The following is a 16,738-nucleotide window of genomic DNA, read 5'->3' on the forward strand; positions in this document are numbered from 1 at the left end:
CTAAGTTGAATGGAACCCTCAGCTAAGCTGTACGACCAGTACTTTCCCATGAAACTGCGACAATTTTATACACAGTAAGCTCAGCCGATCACAGCTTTTCATTGCAGTCAAAATGGCGTGCAGATGGGGAAGGAGTACTCAGCTTACTGTGTATTTGTCGCAGTTTCATGGGAAAGGAGTGGTCCTAGAGCTTAGCTGAGGGTTCCATTCAACTCAGCGCATCGAGGTGAGCCTAAAACACCCTTTGTTTTTCGTCTAAACAGCCCCCCTGAGTTTAGTATTCTAAAGTTGAACATTACCCTTTAATGTGAGTATGCATACATGCGCGCACCCCCACACCCGCCCACTCCTCCAACACACAATTTTGTTTGGGTTTGTTTCTTTTTTTTTTAAACTGAATTTTCTAGTATGCGGTAGGAAGGCTCCGTGATGGCCGGGTGTCAACAAGATTGATTTCGCGACTCTCTAAGAAAAGTCAAAACAACAAACAACAAAACCCTATATAAACCTTTTTGTACTTCAACATTTAAATTTGATCTCTTTCCGTCCCCCCACCCCCACCCCCAACTCCTCCTCTACTTCTCCTCCGTTTCCCGAAGAATTGTTTTAATTATGTAGGCTATCAACTGACAGGTTGTCTAAAAAAAACGGAACGAATGTCTGCCTCTCACACACCTCTCAACCCCCTTAGCCCCTCCGTGCTGTGTGTGTGTGTGTGTGTGTGTGTGTGTGTGTGTGTGTGTGTGTGTGTACGCGCGCGCGTCAGTGCTGATTTGTGAACCTGTTCAAAACAATCCAGTCATGATTGTTCTGTATCTAAATATCGATATATAGTAATTTAAGCAAGGTAATAAATAACGTTCTTTAGTTTGTATATTCTTCCGTACCTCTATGCCATCTACGTACATTTCCCTTCACTGCATCTTGATGTGTGTACGTACTAATTTGTTTATTTTGTCTTTTTGTTTTATTTCATTTTCATGTTAATAATTTACACAAACTTTGGTTAGGCCCTCAGAGCTTGATCAGCGAACTGTGTTCATCCGAAGATCAGGCATTTGCTGCTGCTCCCCCCCCCCCCCCCCCACCCCCCAACACACATCTTTTTTTTCTTTAAAAAAAAAAAAATGTTTTCTTAACAGCAGATGTGGTGTAGCGTATACGGATCTTTCTACATGCTCTGACACTTAGAAACTGAAATTGAAACTGGCCATCGTGTTGGACTGATCGATGAAAGTCGCCGAGACTTCGGAAGACGAACCTGGTGTGAAGCTGTGTAGCCGGGTGGGGGTGGGGGTTAGGGGGGGGGGAGGGGATGGGGGAGTGGGGGCGGGGGAGCGGAGGGGGGGGGAGGGGTCTGGGAACGAGCGGTTTGGGAGTAATGGAACTGACATCGTGCAGATGATGGGACAGAAGAAAATGTTTCAGTTTCAGTTTCTCAGGGAGGCGTCAGTGAGTTCGGACAAACCCATAAACGCTACGTCACATTTGCAAGGCAGATGCCTGACTAGCAGTATAAAACTCCAACGCTCTTGTCAGAGTTTGCACGCATGCGTATATATTTGTCTACCTATCAACGTGGATATATCCTACAGATTTTTAGCAGAGGTTTAGGGTTTTTTCCCCCCAGTTTTCAGTTTCTAAAGAGGAGTCACTGCGTTCGGACAAATCCATATGAGCCACACCACATTTGCTAAGCAGATGCCTGACCAGCAGCATAACCCAACGCGCTTAGTCAGGCCTTGAGTGCATGCTTATATATTTGTGTACCGATCAGAGTGGATTTCTTCTACATAATTTTGCCAGAGGACAACACTTTTGTTGCCATGGGTTCTGTTTCAGTGCGCAAAATGCGTGCTGCACACTGGACCTCGGGTTGTCATCATATATCCGAATGACTAAACGCTCAGTTTGATTTTTCACTCTAACTTACGAGAAAGGGCGAGACGAGGATTCGAACCCAGACCCTCACGGACACTGTGCTGGCAGATAAGTGTCTCAACCATTCTGCCACCTTCTGCACGACACCACAAGGCTGCCACCTTCTGCACGACACGACAAGGCTGTCACCTTCTACACAACACGACAAGGCTGTCATCTTCTACACGACACGACAAGGCTGTCACCTTCTGCACAACACGACAAGGCTGTCACCGTCTACACGACACGACACGACAAGGCAAAAATAAAAAAAGGAAAGAAATCGAAATCAGTTGTTCCCTTTGGACTGCCGACTTTGAGACGAACCCGTGTGTGGCCGTGTATGGTTGATTCGGAATGAGCGGCGTGGGAGTGCAGATGATGGGACAGAACAGAAAGACAGAAAGAAGAAGGGAAGAAAGAAAGAATAAAAGACAAAAAGAAAAGGCACGAAAAACAGATCTGCAGGTAGTAGGATTCCCGGAATTTCAAGGGTCAATCGTGTTACTGTCAGGAATCATTTTCTGTGATTGTCGACATCCAGGAAATGGAATAATCTGTGATGCTTTTTTTTTTTTTAAATGTCGGCAGTAACGGAAATGATAACATTTTGATGCCGACATGTATTAAAAGGGATGAATTTAAGACATGTGATATTGGAATGTTAATGTTTCATGAAAAAAGATAATGAGAAGTGTCGGTTTAAATGAGAAAAAAACCCAACAACAACCAAACATACACACTAAAAAAACCAACAACAAAAAACAACAGTGTATGTCATATTTTTCGTTGTTTTTTTATATTAAAATTTTTATCACGATTGTCGTTGTCGTCGTCCCTCTCTTTCTCTTTCCCTTTCTCTCTCTCAGTTTTCTCCAAGATTTGCGTTGGTAAAAGACAAGAAACCAACCTCGATGACAAAGGAAAGGTTTTTGATTAAAAAAAAAAATAAAAAATAAAAATAAGGGGGACGCCCGCCCAGATTATGTATCGATAATCGTTTGTCGCGACTGGAGATGCCTTTTTCCTTACATTCCCTTTTATGTCTCTCTGTTGGTCTCACCCAATCTTTCTCTCTCTCTCTCTCTCTCTCACGCTCTCTCTCTGTGTCTGTCTCTCGCTCTCTCTCTGTGTCTGTCTGTCTGTCTCTCACGCTATCGCTTTCTCTACGCACCTTTTGAACTGAAACGATTTCTTATACAGGGATGGGATAATTCTTTCCTAAAAAAAATCTCTTGTCATCCCTATTCCCCCAATATCTTCTGTCTGTCTGTCTCTCTCTGTGTTTGTCCTGTATGTGTCTATGTCTCTTTGTCTGTGTGTCTGTCTGTCTCTCTCGTATCTAAAAGAAACATTAAATGAAAGCTTCTTTAGTTTTGTATTTTGTATTTTTGTATTTTGTATTTCTTTTTATCACAACAGATTTCTCTGTGTGAAATTCGGGCTGCTCTCCCCAGGGAGAACGCGTCGCTATACTACAGCGCCACCTTTTTTTCTTTTTTTTTTTTTTTTTTTTTCCTGCATGCAGTTTTATTTGTTTTTCCTATTGACGTGGATTTTTCTACAGAATTTTGCCAGGAACAACCCTTTTGTTGGCGTGGGTTCTTTTACGTGCGCTAGGTGCGTGCTGCACACGGGACCTCGGTTTATCGTCTCATCTGAATGACTAGCGTCCAGACCACCACTCAAGGTCTGGTGGAGGGGGAGAAAATATCGGCGGCTGAGCCGTGATTCGAACCAGCGCGCTCAGATTCTCTCGCTTCCTTGGCGGACGCGTTACCTCTAGGCCATCACTCCTCATGTTTCTGTTGTAATTTGAACCGCATTCCTGGCCATTTTCTTGCTACCCAGTACCTTTCCTATTATCCCCTTTCGTTTCTTTCTTGACAGTATCAGTATCAGTAGCTCAAGGAGGCGTCTCTGCGTTCGGTCAAATCCATACACGCTTTACCACATCTGCCACTGAAGCAGATGCCTGACCAGCAGCGTAACCCAACGCGCTTAGTCAGGCCTTGAAAAACAACAACAAACAAACAAACAAAAAAAACAACAACCCAGCAACAGTACTGATGTCAAATGCGTCAGAATTACCTTGTGTTGAACTCTCTGAATAGCGAAAATAAAACACATCTTGATGATTTGTCATCCTTCAGTGCACACCAAAGAGTCCACACGTGACAAAAGAACCACATTCTTTATTTGACCAATCAGTCAGGACCGACACAGAGCGTAAAACCCCAGTGTCTTTCACAGCCGCAGTTCTGAAATGTTAACGTATGTAGAACAGTTGGTACCGAACCTTGAGCATGGTGAGCACTTCTCCTGACTGACTGTCAGTCTGATTCACGTGTCAGCTAAGTCACGAGGAGATCATAAAATCTAAATCAGTCACATGACACGTGCACAAGAGGGCTATCACACTAAGACAGTCACATGACACACACACACAGAACACCATCACACTAAGTCAGTCACATCACACACACACACAGAACACCATCACACTAAGTCAGTCACATCACACACACACACAGAACACCATCACACTAAGTCAGTCACATAACACACACACACACACAGAACACCATCACACTAAGTCAGTCACATGACACACACACACACACACAGAACACCATCACACTGAGTCAGTCACATGACACACACACAGAGAACACCATCATACTGAGTCAGTCACATGACACACACACACAGAACACCATCACACTGAGTCAGTCACATGACACACACACACACACACAGAACACCATCACACTGAGTCAGTCACATGACACGCACACACACACACACACAGAACACCATCACACTGAATCAATCACAGGACACGCACACAGAAAACCATCACACAAAGTCAGTCACATGACACACACACACACACACACACACACACACACACACACACACACACAGAACACCATCACACTGAGTCAGTCACATGACACACACACACAGAACACCATCCCACTAAGTCAGTCACATGACACACACACACACAGGACACCATCACACTAAGTCAGTCACATGACACACACACACACAGAACACCATCACACTGAGTCAGTCACATGACACGCACACACACACACACACACAGAACACCATCACACTGAATCAATCACAGGACACGCACACAGAAAACCATCACACAAAGTCAGTCACATGACACACACACACACACACACACACACACACACACACACACACACACACAGAGAACACCATCACACTGAGTCAGTCACATGACACACACACACAGAACACCATCACACTGAGTCAGTCACATGACACACACACAGAACACCATCACACTGAGTCAGTCACATGACACACACACACACAGAACACCATCACACTAAGTCAGTCACATGACACACACACACACAGAACACCATCACACTAAGTCAGTCACATGACACACAGAACACCATCACACTAAGTCAGTCACATGACACACAGAACACCATCACACTAAGTCAGTCACATGACACACAGAACACCATCACACTAAGTCAGTCACATGACACACACACAGAGAACACCATCACACTCATCGCAGTCAGATGGCACACACAAGAGATCACCATCACACTCATCGCAGTCAGATGACACACACAAGAGATCACCATCACACTCATCGCAGTCAGATGACACACACAAGAGATCACCATCACACTCATCGCAGTCAGATGACACACACAAGAGAACACCATCACACTCATCGCAGTCAGATGACACACACAAGAGATCACCATCACACTCATCGCAGTCATATGACACACACAAGAGATCACCATCGCACTCATCGCAGTCACGTGACACACACAAGAGATCACCATCACACTCATCGCAGTCACGTGACACACACAAGAGATTACCATCACACTCATCGCAGTCACATGACACACACAAAAGAACACCATCACACTCATCGCAGTCACATGACACACACAAGAGATCACCATCACACTCATCGCAGTCAGATGACACACACAAGAGATCACCATCACACTCATCGCAGTCAGATGACACACACAAGAGATCACCATCACACTCATCGCAGTCAGATGACGCACACAAGAGATCACCATCACACTCATCGCAGTCACATGACACACACGAGATCACCATCACACTCATCGCAGTCACGTGACACACACAAGAGATCACCATCACACTCATCGCAGTCAGATGACACACACAAGAGATCACCATCACACTCATCGCAGTCAGATGACACACACAAGAGAACACCATCACACTCATCGCAGTCACATGACACACACAAGAGATCACCATCACACTCATCGCAGTCAGATGACACACACAAGAGATCACCATCACACTCATCGCAGTCAGATGGCACGCTGATTGCAGGATAAGCATCCGCCAGTCTCGGGAGACTGTGGAGTTGTGACTGGGGTTTAACAGCGTCGGCATGTGGCTGGTCTGTCCAATATTGGAGTAACGTAGGTACGTCCCCAGCTGCACACAGGGTGAAATTTGACGCTGGTCTCTCTGTCTGTCTGTCTGTCTGTCTGTCAGCTCTGGGCCTTTCTCCTCTGTCTCTTTACCTCGGAATGCTGGGCAAGTCTCTCTGAGCTTGGAGAGGCTTTTTTTTGCACCGTGTTTGTATCTGTATTTGTATTTCTTTTTATCGCATCAGATTTCTCTGTGTGAAATTCGGGCTGTTCTCCCCAGGGAGAGCGCGTCGCTACACTACAGCGCCACTCATTTTTTGTATTTTTTCCTGCGTACAGTTGTATTCGTTTTTCCTGTTGAAGTGGATTTTTAAACATAATTTTTGCCAGGAACAACCCTTTTGTTGCCGTGGGTTCTTTTACGTGCGGTAAGTGCATGCTGCACAGGGGACCTCGATTTATCGTCTCATCCGAATGACTAGCGTCCAGACCACCACTCAAGGTCTAGTGGAAGGGGAGAAGATATCGGCGGCTGAGCTGTGATTCGAACAAGCGCGCTCAGATTCTCTCGCTTCCTAGGCGGACGCATTACCTCCAGGCCATCACTCCACTGCTTCCAAGCCGATCGTTCTGAGGCTGCAACCTCACAGGCGTTCAACGTTCAAGGCCTTTGGATCATTCTTGCAGGCGTCTTCATAGCACAGTTGAGGTCTACCTGTGGGACGTTTTCCTTGTGTCGGTTCTCCACAAAGGAGATCCTTGGGGATCCGGCCATCGTCCATTCACGCCACGTGGCCGAGGCAGCGCATGTGTCAGTGTTCCAGCAGGGTGTATATAGTGGGGGGTTCCTGCTCTCCCCAGGCCGGTGTTGCTTGGATCTTTGTCCTGCCAGGTGATGTTCAGGAAACGGCGGGGGGGCAGCGCATGTGGAAGGAATCGAGCTGTCGTTCCTGTCTGGGCATGCAGGGTCCAGGACTCACTGCCGTACAGCAGGATACTCATGACGGAAGCCCTGTAGACCTGGATCTTGGTGTGCTCCGTCAGCTTCCTCTTTGTCCTTACTTTTCTGTCAGTGTGGGCATGGTGGTGGCTGTCTTGCCGAAACGCCCACACAGCTCACTGGCAAGAGTAAGAGAGTGTGAGATCGTCGAACGCAGGTGCACAGAGTCATGTGCGCTATCTGGTACTGGTCACACCAAATCACAGCCATATGGCACGGACACTAATGGGCTATCACTCGAAATCACAGCCAGATGGCACGAACACTGGAGGACTATCACACTAAATCACAGCCATATGGCACTTGAGGACTATCACACTAAATCTCGGCCATATGGCACTTGAGGACTGTCTCACTAAATCACAGTCATATGGTACGCGCACGAGTGGACGATCTCACTAAATCACAGTCATATGGCACGTGCACAAGAAGACTATAACACTAAAGATGTATTAATCGTATGTTATTGTATTGTATAGTGTCGTATCCTGTCGTTACGTGTCGTGTTGTATTGTATTGTACTGCATGGTATCGTGTCGTGTCGTGTCGTGTAGTATTGTGTTGTATTGTACTGCATGGTATCGTGTCGTGTCGTGTCGTGTCGTGTTGTGTAGTATTGTGTTGTATTGTACTGCATGGTATCGTGTCGTGTCGTGTCGTGTCGTGTCGTGTCGTGTTGTGTAGTATTGTGTTGTATTGTACTGCATGGTATCGTGTCGTGTCGTCGTGTAGTATTGTGTTTGTATTGTATTGTACTGCACGGTATCGTGTCGTGTTGTGTCGTGTCGTGTCGTGTAGTATTGTGTTGTATTGTATTGTACTGCATGGTATCGTATTGTGTCGTGTCGTATCGTGTCGTGTCGTGTTGTATTGTGTTGTATTGTATTGTAAGTCAGAAGAATATGGCACGCACACAAGAGAACAATCACACTAACTGGTGACAGTGAATTCGAAGATCATCTGTACATGTTCAGATCAGTCAAACATTGTAGAACTCTGTGACTGAAAAACAAATATCTAAAGAATCAGTCTGTCGGTCATTTTTCTGATGAAAAAGAACAAACAAACAGCTACATCTGATTCACGGAATAATGTCTGAATGGCAAAGTCCAACGAAAACAACACCGTTTTAGCGACCTGACAATGCAAATGGAAGAGCATCCGTCAATTGCAGCCAGTTTGCAGTTTTGAACAATTCACACACCATTCGAGTGTGAGCTGATTAAAAAATCATAATCATCCAGATGAGTGGTTGAGCAACTAGTTTTTGGCATTGGCCGCTTTACAGTCTTGAACGTTTGTGCAACAACTGACTTCCTGAAAACATGTATGGTAGGGGACAAAATATGTAATGAAGAAGCTTCAGATCAAACGGGCTGCAGCCAGAATTTAACACACATGGGCTACATGTAGACAGGAGAACTTTGCCAGAACCACAGCGAACATGGCACACTGGTGTAGGAAACACGTGGCAAGCATAGGCATACAGCCAACCAGTCGGTTCCGTCAGAGTTCCAAGGACGAACACCACGAGACATGAATGTCCGGAGGAGTCTTGGTCATCTGTAGGTCACTTACCACTGGTCAGATCTTCCCACTGAGCGTTCAGAACACGAGTTGAGCACACCATGAAAAAGAAAGACCCAGCAACATTAACAGAAAAAAAATATGGAATGTAAAGTAAAACATGGAAAACAAAACCACACACACACACACACGCGCTTGCGCACACACACACACACACACACACACACACACACAAATACACAAACACACACACACACACAGGCGCGTGCGCCTTTTAAAACCCCCCAGTAAGTCCAGTATGAAATAAGAAACAAAACAAGGACAATTTAAAGATACAAATGTTCAAACATGGAATGAAATGCAAAACAAAACAAGACAAGTGCAGTGATGTCCGAACAGTATAAAACAAGACAAGACAAATAGAACCAAACGAAATAAAATTTTGACATGATGACGCCGACACATAAACGAAAAGCAAGACAAACCAGGAAATACATCATTATATTCACACCCACACACACACATCCCCCCTCCCCGCCCTCCCATACACATCAAAACAAAAAGAAAACAATGACGAAATACAGTTGCACAGCAAGATGTCCAAACCTGAAATAGAACAAACAAACAAACAAAAACAAACCAAACGACTGGTGACACAGACTGATGTCCAAACTTCTGAGAAATTCCCTGTAGGGACTTCTGAATTCTTGAATCGAGGAGAGCTTTGCACGTTTTTGTTTTCTCGTCAACCTCTGATCGTTTCTTTCACACTCTTCTGATTACAGAACCTTTTCCGTGTGTCATCTCTTGCTTGCAAGAGGACCGTCCTTTCCGGATATATGATGTCATCTTTGACTTTGATTATCAACAATCATCCTTAGCATGAACAATCACCATGAACAATCATCTTCAGCATGACCATCCACAGAAGTGTTTATAGAGATCTGCACTGTGCGCTGCAGTCACATTGTAAAATTGAACAAAACGATGATAACTCAACACGTGAAATCAAAACGGAGGTAAAATAAAGGCCATGGAAACCAGCAAACAAACAAAAGAGTTAATGAATTGAGAGTCTACCGCCATCACAGTAGTAAAACCCGGCACCTGAACTGGAACAAAGCCGCTATGCTATACTTTAGTCATAGCCGGGTGGGAGACACCCGTTTCCGGCAGCAGTAACTCGGGTATGTGGGTGATGACGGCCTGGTGTTTGTTGGACGTGCCGTTGCCGTTCTCAGGGAGGACGTGCAGCGGGTGTCGTCGTTGTGCAGCGAGGTCCAGGCGGCGTAGTTGTCCCTCCGGCAGCGCAGCAGGTAGACGATCTGCTGCCGGAACTTCTGCCCCGTGGCGCAGTAGAGGCCGAAGTTCATGGAGTGGTTGACGTACATGAGCAGCTCGGCCACCGTCTTGGCCAGCTTGAAGCGCACGGTCTGCCGCAGGGTGTACTGCTGGTGCTGCCAGAAGGCGGTGACGATGAGGGAGATGTTCATGGGCAGGGTGGTCAGCAGGAAGGCGAAGGACACGGTCAGCAGCATGAAGGTCAGCTTCATACCCTCCCCGGGCCCGCACACCCTGCGGCACGTGCTGATCTCGTTGCGCGGGGCGGCAGGGTTGCCGGACGCCCGGAAGCGGATCATCTGGCCGTGGTAGTGGTGCTCCGGGGTGTTCTGCAGGCGGAGGCGGTGCTCCCGGGCCTGGATGACCTCCTTGATGATGAGCACGTTGAGGACCAGGATCACCAGGAAAGGCACGAAGGAGTAGATGCAGGCGTCCACCCAGGGCCACACCTCGTTGACCAGGTTCTGGTGGTGCGGCGCCGCCTCGCAGCTGTTTTTGCCGTCCACGGGCCGCTCCACGATCTGCACGGTCCAGAAGAAGTGCAGGTTGACGGTGAACATGAGCAGCACCAGGAAGACGATCACCTTCTTGGCGCGAGTCGTGTTGATCATGGTGGAAGCCTTCAGCGGGAAGCAGACGACGATGTAGCGTTCCACTGTGACGGCGATGATGAGCCAGACGGACAGGTCGCTGGCCGTGTAGCTGAAGCAGACCGTCAGCTTGCACACCCAGTCGGAGCTGTCGTGGAAGGCGGTGCCCGTCACCTCGCCCAGCCACAGCCTGAGCAGGCCGATGTACAGCACCAGGGAGTCGGCCACCGCCAGGGACGCCAGGTAGTGGTAGGAGGACACCTTCACCGAACATACACAGCATATTATATCTGTCTATCTGTCTAGTACACACACATTTATACACAATAGAGAAACACACACACACACACACACACACACACACACACACACACACACATTAAAAAAAAAAATATATATATATATATACAAAAGACCAAATGCAACACTTATCGAACACTGATCACTAAATTTTGAAAAAAACAACAACAAACAACCCCCCCCAAAAAAACAACAACAACAAAAAAACCCCCAACAAAACACCTGTCCATGAACTCAAAAGCAAAACAGACGCTTTGGTACTTTAATATCAGTGGCCATGAGGTCCTTATGACATGGGTGAATGCATCAACATACTTTCAGTTTCTAACAAACCGCTGTAATGAACGAATGAAATGGTGAAAGCAAGTAATAAAACAAAACCAAGTTCCTTCTTTGAAGAAACAATGATAGTAACCAACAGGCCACCCTACACATCATAACTCCGTTCGTTCATCTATCAATGCACCATGCAACATATTCCAACACTGGCTACAGAAGAAAATTGTGAAACCTGAGAGATTCAAGATTCAAGAGAGAGAGAGAGAGAGAGAGAGAGAGAGAGAGAGAGAGAGAGATGGTTTATTCATATAGGCCACAGCCCCTTTGAACGGGGAAAAACAGTAAAATGCTGAAGTCATACATTCGAAAGTCTTCATGATGTAACATATACACTTCTCCTTTGAGAGAGAGAGAGAGAGAGAGAGAGAGAGAGAGAGAGAGAGAGACAGGCAGAGAGGCCATGAATTGTGTATGACTGGTAAAATCAGAATGAAGAGAAGCTGCGGGAAGTCGAGGAATAGGAGAAAAAAACAAAAACAGAAAGAAATAAAAAGGAGAGAGAAAAAGAAGTCCGATGAAAAAAACAAACTCTCTCTCTCTCTCTCTCTCTCTCTCTCTCTCTCTCTATATATATATATATATATATATATATATATATATATATATATATATGTATGTATATGTATATATACAATATATACATATATGCATGTTTCTATATGTTGTATATTTGTTTGCTTGTATTTTTGCCAGTTAAAAAGGCATAATTATTACGTGCCAAACAAACTGATATTGTATATTTTTCATCTTATTATTTGTCGATGTGGTTCGCATACATCTGATGGATGTTTCTAAAAAAGAAAAAAAGTAAGCAGAAGAAACGAAAAATGGGAAAGAGAGGAGGATGGAAGACCCACTGCTGAAAAAGGAGGATGGAAGACCCATTACTGAAAAAAAAGGATGGAAGACCCATTGCTGAATAAAAAAACATGGAAGACCCATTGCTGAAAAAAAGGATGGTAGGCCCATTGCTGAAAAAAAAGGATGGTAGGCCCATTACTGAAAAAAAGGATGGGTAACCCATTGCTAAAACAAATAGGAGGATGGAAGACCCATTGCTGAAAAAAAGGAAAGACCCATTGCTGAAAAAAAGGATGGAAAGACAGGAAAGACCCATTGCTGAAAAAAAGGATGGAAAGACAGGAAAGACCCATTGCTGAAAAAAAGGATGGATGACCTATTGCTGAAAAAAGGATGGAAGATCCATTGCCGAAAAAAAGGATGGATGACCCATTGCTGAAAAAAAAGGATGGAAAGACCCATTGCTGAAAAAAAGGATGGAAAGACCCATTGCTGGAAAAAAAGGATGGAAAGATCCATTGCTGAAGAAAAGGAGGATGGAAGACCCACTGGTGAAAAAAAAGGATGGAAGACCCATTGCTGAAAAAAATAGGAGGATGGAAGACTCATTGCTGAAAAAAAAGGATGGAAAGACCCATTGCTGAAAAAAAAGGATGGAAAGACCCATTGCTGAAAAAAAGGATGGAAAGACTCATTGCTGAAAAAAAAGGATGGAAAGACCCATTGCTGAAAAAAAAGGATGGAAAGACCCATTGCTGATAGGACGATGGAGGACCCATTGCAAAAAACAAAAACCAAATTCGAAAGAAAAGACAAAAAGGAGTGCTGGGGGAGGGGGGGGGGGCCGGGGGGGGGGGGGGGAAGAAGGTTGGAGGACCTACACACTCCGAAGGAAAGAAAGGAAACAACAACAACAACAACAAACAACAACAACGAAGAACGGAAAACAAAGAGAGGATACCTTGACCATGGCCCTCCTCCTGAGGATGATGAAGGAGAAGACGTTGCCCAGTGTGCCCAGCACGATCAGCACGGGGGGCACGTACAGCATGAGGGCCTTCAGCAGCCGGTACTCCGGGATCTCGTTCAGGATCTCCTCCACGCTCCTCGCGCTCATCCTCGCCATGCCACGCGGCACACCCCTCACCGCCACATCCGCTTCCGGTCGGTTAACGCCCTTTTACTAAATAAGAAAAGAAAAAAAAAAAGGAAAGAGAAAAAGAAGAAAAATCCCGGAACGACTAGGCCGCCGCCAAAAAGGACACACAGGTTATTTTGCCGCCGAAAAGGACACGGGTTATTCTGGTCCCCAAAGGGACACAGGTTATTTTGCCGCCCAAAAGGACACAGGTTATTTTACCGCCCAAAAGGACACAGGTTATTTTGCGACCCGAAAGGACACAGGTTACTCTGCCGCCCAAAAGGACACAGGTTACTCTGCCGCCCAAAGGGTCTCAAGTGACTTTGCCCCTAAAAGGACACAGGTACCACCAAACACGCGCACATTCAGTCAGATTCAGCTGGCGCGGTTTTGTGGCAAAGGCTGTCTCATAGCTGAAATGAACTGGGCCCAGAACGACAGGTTCCACTCCACAAACACGTGCACATTCAGTTCCGTTCAGCTGACGACGGTTTTATCCTAATTGAGCACAACGACAAATTTCTGGGTTGAGATAAACCCCTTCTCCACGAATGATGAGCATTAGAACGTGCACACTTAGAACATTTTCGATTGAGCTGGCTGTGTATTGGCTCAATTTTTCCCTGCCGACATCAAAGCCCTTAACAGGACTGAACAAAAAAATCAGCAACTTTTCGTGGGCGAACTACGCTGCTTCACAGTGTCACTGTAACCTTTTTTTTTGCACCTTAACTCTCTCCATACGAACGGCGAAAGAGACGACGTTAATAGCGTTTCACCCCAGTTACCATCATCAAAATACTGCAAGCGAAAGGCTCTTATACTGAAGAGGTGAATGTGGACAAAGAATACCACAATTCTGAAGACGGAAGCTAAAGGTTGAGTCATTCAGACACCCACTGGACATCCCAGGGGTCTGTGTAGAGGAGAAGAGAGGACTGGCCGTACTGAGTGAGTCAACGGGGTTTCCCGAAATAACTAAGTCTTGTCTTGTCTTGTTGAAGATCGCTGAACTATTATCCTCCAGCTCAGTGCACACACAGTCTATCACATGTTCTGAGCGGAGAACCATCGCGCGCAGTGCTGCCAGGCGAAGAGCTGATGTACATGGATGCTGAATGGCTCCGTGTGGCTCTGATGCTGGATTTGTGATTCAGCATGATTACCCCCCCCTTCACCTCTGGAACAGTCAGAAACAGCGATGAGTACACACACCACAATAAAAAATAAAAAAAAAGGGGGGGGCGGGGCGGCGAGGAGACATACAGACAAACACACAAACAAAAAAGCAAGGAGTACAATAGAGTTTTCAAATACAACACGGACAGCCGATTTCTCAACTGCAATGCAGACAGCCGATTTCTTCTTCTTTAAAGACAGCCGATTTCTTCTTCTTCTTCTTCTTCTCCTCCTCCTCCTCCTTCTTTTCCTTCTCACTGCAATAAAGACAGCCGATTTGTTGTTGTTGGCGTTCTAAGCGCACTAAAAACAACTGATTTGTTCTTCTACTTCTGTATTCGTGGTATGTCACACACACGTTCACTCGTTTACATGTAATACTGGGCTTTTATGTGTATGTCCGTTTTTACACGCCATGGAGGCAGTCATACTTCGGGATTTAAAGCAGGAACAAGGCATTGACGAATGGGATTTTTTTTCCCGGCAAAGAAACGTATTGCCTTTTTTTCTGTCTCTTTCACTCTCCCGTGTGTGTGTGTGTGTGTGTGTGTGTGTGTGTGTGTGTGTGTGTGTGTGTGTGTGTGTGTGTGTGTGTGTGTGTGTGTGTGTGTGTATTTTTGTCCTGTAAGAGAGAGAGAGAGAGAGAGAGAGAGAGAGAGAGAGAGAGGTTTGGAATGTTTAATGACGGAATATCCTATTCTAATATTTCGTTCTCTCTCTCTCTCTCTCTCTCTCTCTCTCTCTCTCTCTCTCTGTGTATGCGCGTGCGCGCGTATGTGCGTGTGTGTGTGTGGAGGGGGGGTGCACGTGGATGTGAATGTGTGTGTGTGTTTGTTTGTTTGTTTGTGTGTGGGTGTGTGTGTGTGTGTGTGTGTGTATGTGTGTGTGTGTGTGTGTGTGCGCGCGCGTATGTGCGTGTGTGTGTGTGTGTGTGTGTGGGGGGGGGGGGGGGGGGGGGGGTGAGGGGGCTTGGAGGCGTGCGCGTGGATGTGAATGTGTGTGTGTGTGCGTGTGCGTGTGCGTGTGCGTGTGAGTGTGTGTGTGTGTGTGTGTGTGTGTGTGTGTGTGTGTGTGTGTGCGGAGAGGCAAGCAGGTGGTTCTGTAAATAGGGTAATAATAAAGGGAGCCGCTGCAGCACTGAACGGTATCAAAGAGGCATCCAATTCCTTTCGCATGGCCCCTTGAGGCATTGACACTTCACATACATATCTTTCACACACACCATACAAACACAAATAGTCATGTCAAAAACAAAAAAATAAAGCCGATTCGAACAAACCCGACATTAACGAGTGTCTTTTTTTTTTCTTCACCAATAGACATCTTTTCCCTGTGAATGGACTACATTTTTTTTTATCAAAAAGATTACGTGTAGAAGAAATAAAAGGATTATTTAAAGTTTTAACAATATTTCTTTTTTTTCAGGAAACAGTAAGTTGAATGGGGTTTGGGATTTTAAGATGTTTCGTTTCTGGGTACAATGTTGAAATGCTGTCTTTTAAGAGGCAAAGCATTATAGGTTGTTCTAAACTTTAATAACTCAAGAACACAATTGGTTGGGAATACTGTAAAGCAAGCATCTTGACCAAAGTTTGGTTTATACATTCTGTAGTTGATATCAATATTTAAAGACACCGTGTTTCCAATTTTTAATATTCTGTCACTTCGTTCGTGGCATTTCTCACATAGCAGACACATGCGTGCGCTGCGCGCGTGCACACACACACACACACACACACACACACACACACACACACACACACTCACACACACACACACACACACACACACACACACACACACATTCTCTCTCTCTTTCTCCCTCTCTCTCGCTCTATATCTCTCTTCTCTCTCTGTCTCTTTCTCTTACATCCACACACACCGAGTCACGCGACAGCCTTGCTAATTTGTGGCTCAATCCCCTCATCCTCCTCACCGTCTCCCCCCCCCCCCCCCCCCCCCCCCAAACCCCCGTCCCGCCCCCCCACCAAAAACGTAAAAGAAACGAATGGCTGTATGTGTTGACTGCCCCTCTGCTTTCACCTTCCCACCACACCACAGACAACCTGTCAGTTAGTTTTGATTAACCATTTAACGGCTGAACCTTGAAGAAACGAGATCAGCCGGGCATGAGTTTGCCCCAGCTGCTCTGTGTGTTCTTGTC

General features: G+C 45.8%; 1 protein-coding gene across 1 annotated transcript in view; it reads right to left on the bottom strand.

Annotated features, from left to right (window-relative positions):
• LOC143300778 (sex peptide receptor-like) overlaps positions 1 to 13,380 on the bottom strand; it is a 93,587-nt gene extending 80,207 nt beyond the window's left edge. Inside the window, exons 1-5 of the mRNA XM_076614707.1 lie at positions 13,216 to 13,380; positions 10,541 to 11,075; positions 10,110 to 10,465; positions 8,935 to 8,953; positions 7,419 to 7,542 (exon numbers count right to left, since the gene is read on the bottom strand). Coding sequence (XP_076470822.1) covers positions 7,419 to 7,542; positions 8,935 to 8,953; positions 10,110 to 10,465; positions 10,541 to 11,075; positions 13,216 to 13,380 — 1,199 coding nt within the window. The remainder of the gene's footprint in view (positions 1 to 7,418; positions 7,543 to 8,934; positions 8,954 to 10,109; positions 10,466 to 10,540; positions 11,076 to 13,215) is intronic.
• Positions 13,381 to 16,738: the final 3,358 nt, after the last annotated feature.

Source organism: Babylonia areolata, chromosome 26 (assembly GCF_041734735.1).
Source record: "Babylonia areolata isolate BAREFJ2019XMU chromosome 26, ASM4173473v1, whole genome shotgun sequence".
NCBI classification, from domain to species: Eukaryota; Metazoa; Mollusca; class Gastropoda; order Neogastropoda; family Buccinidae; genus Babylonia; species Babylonia areolata.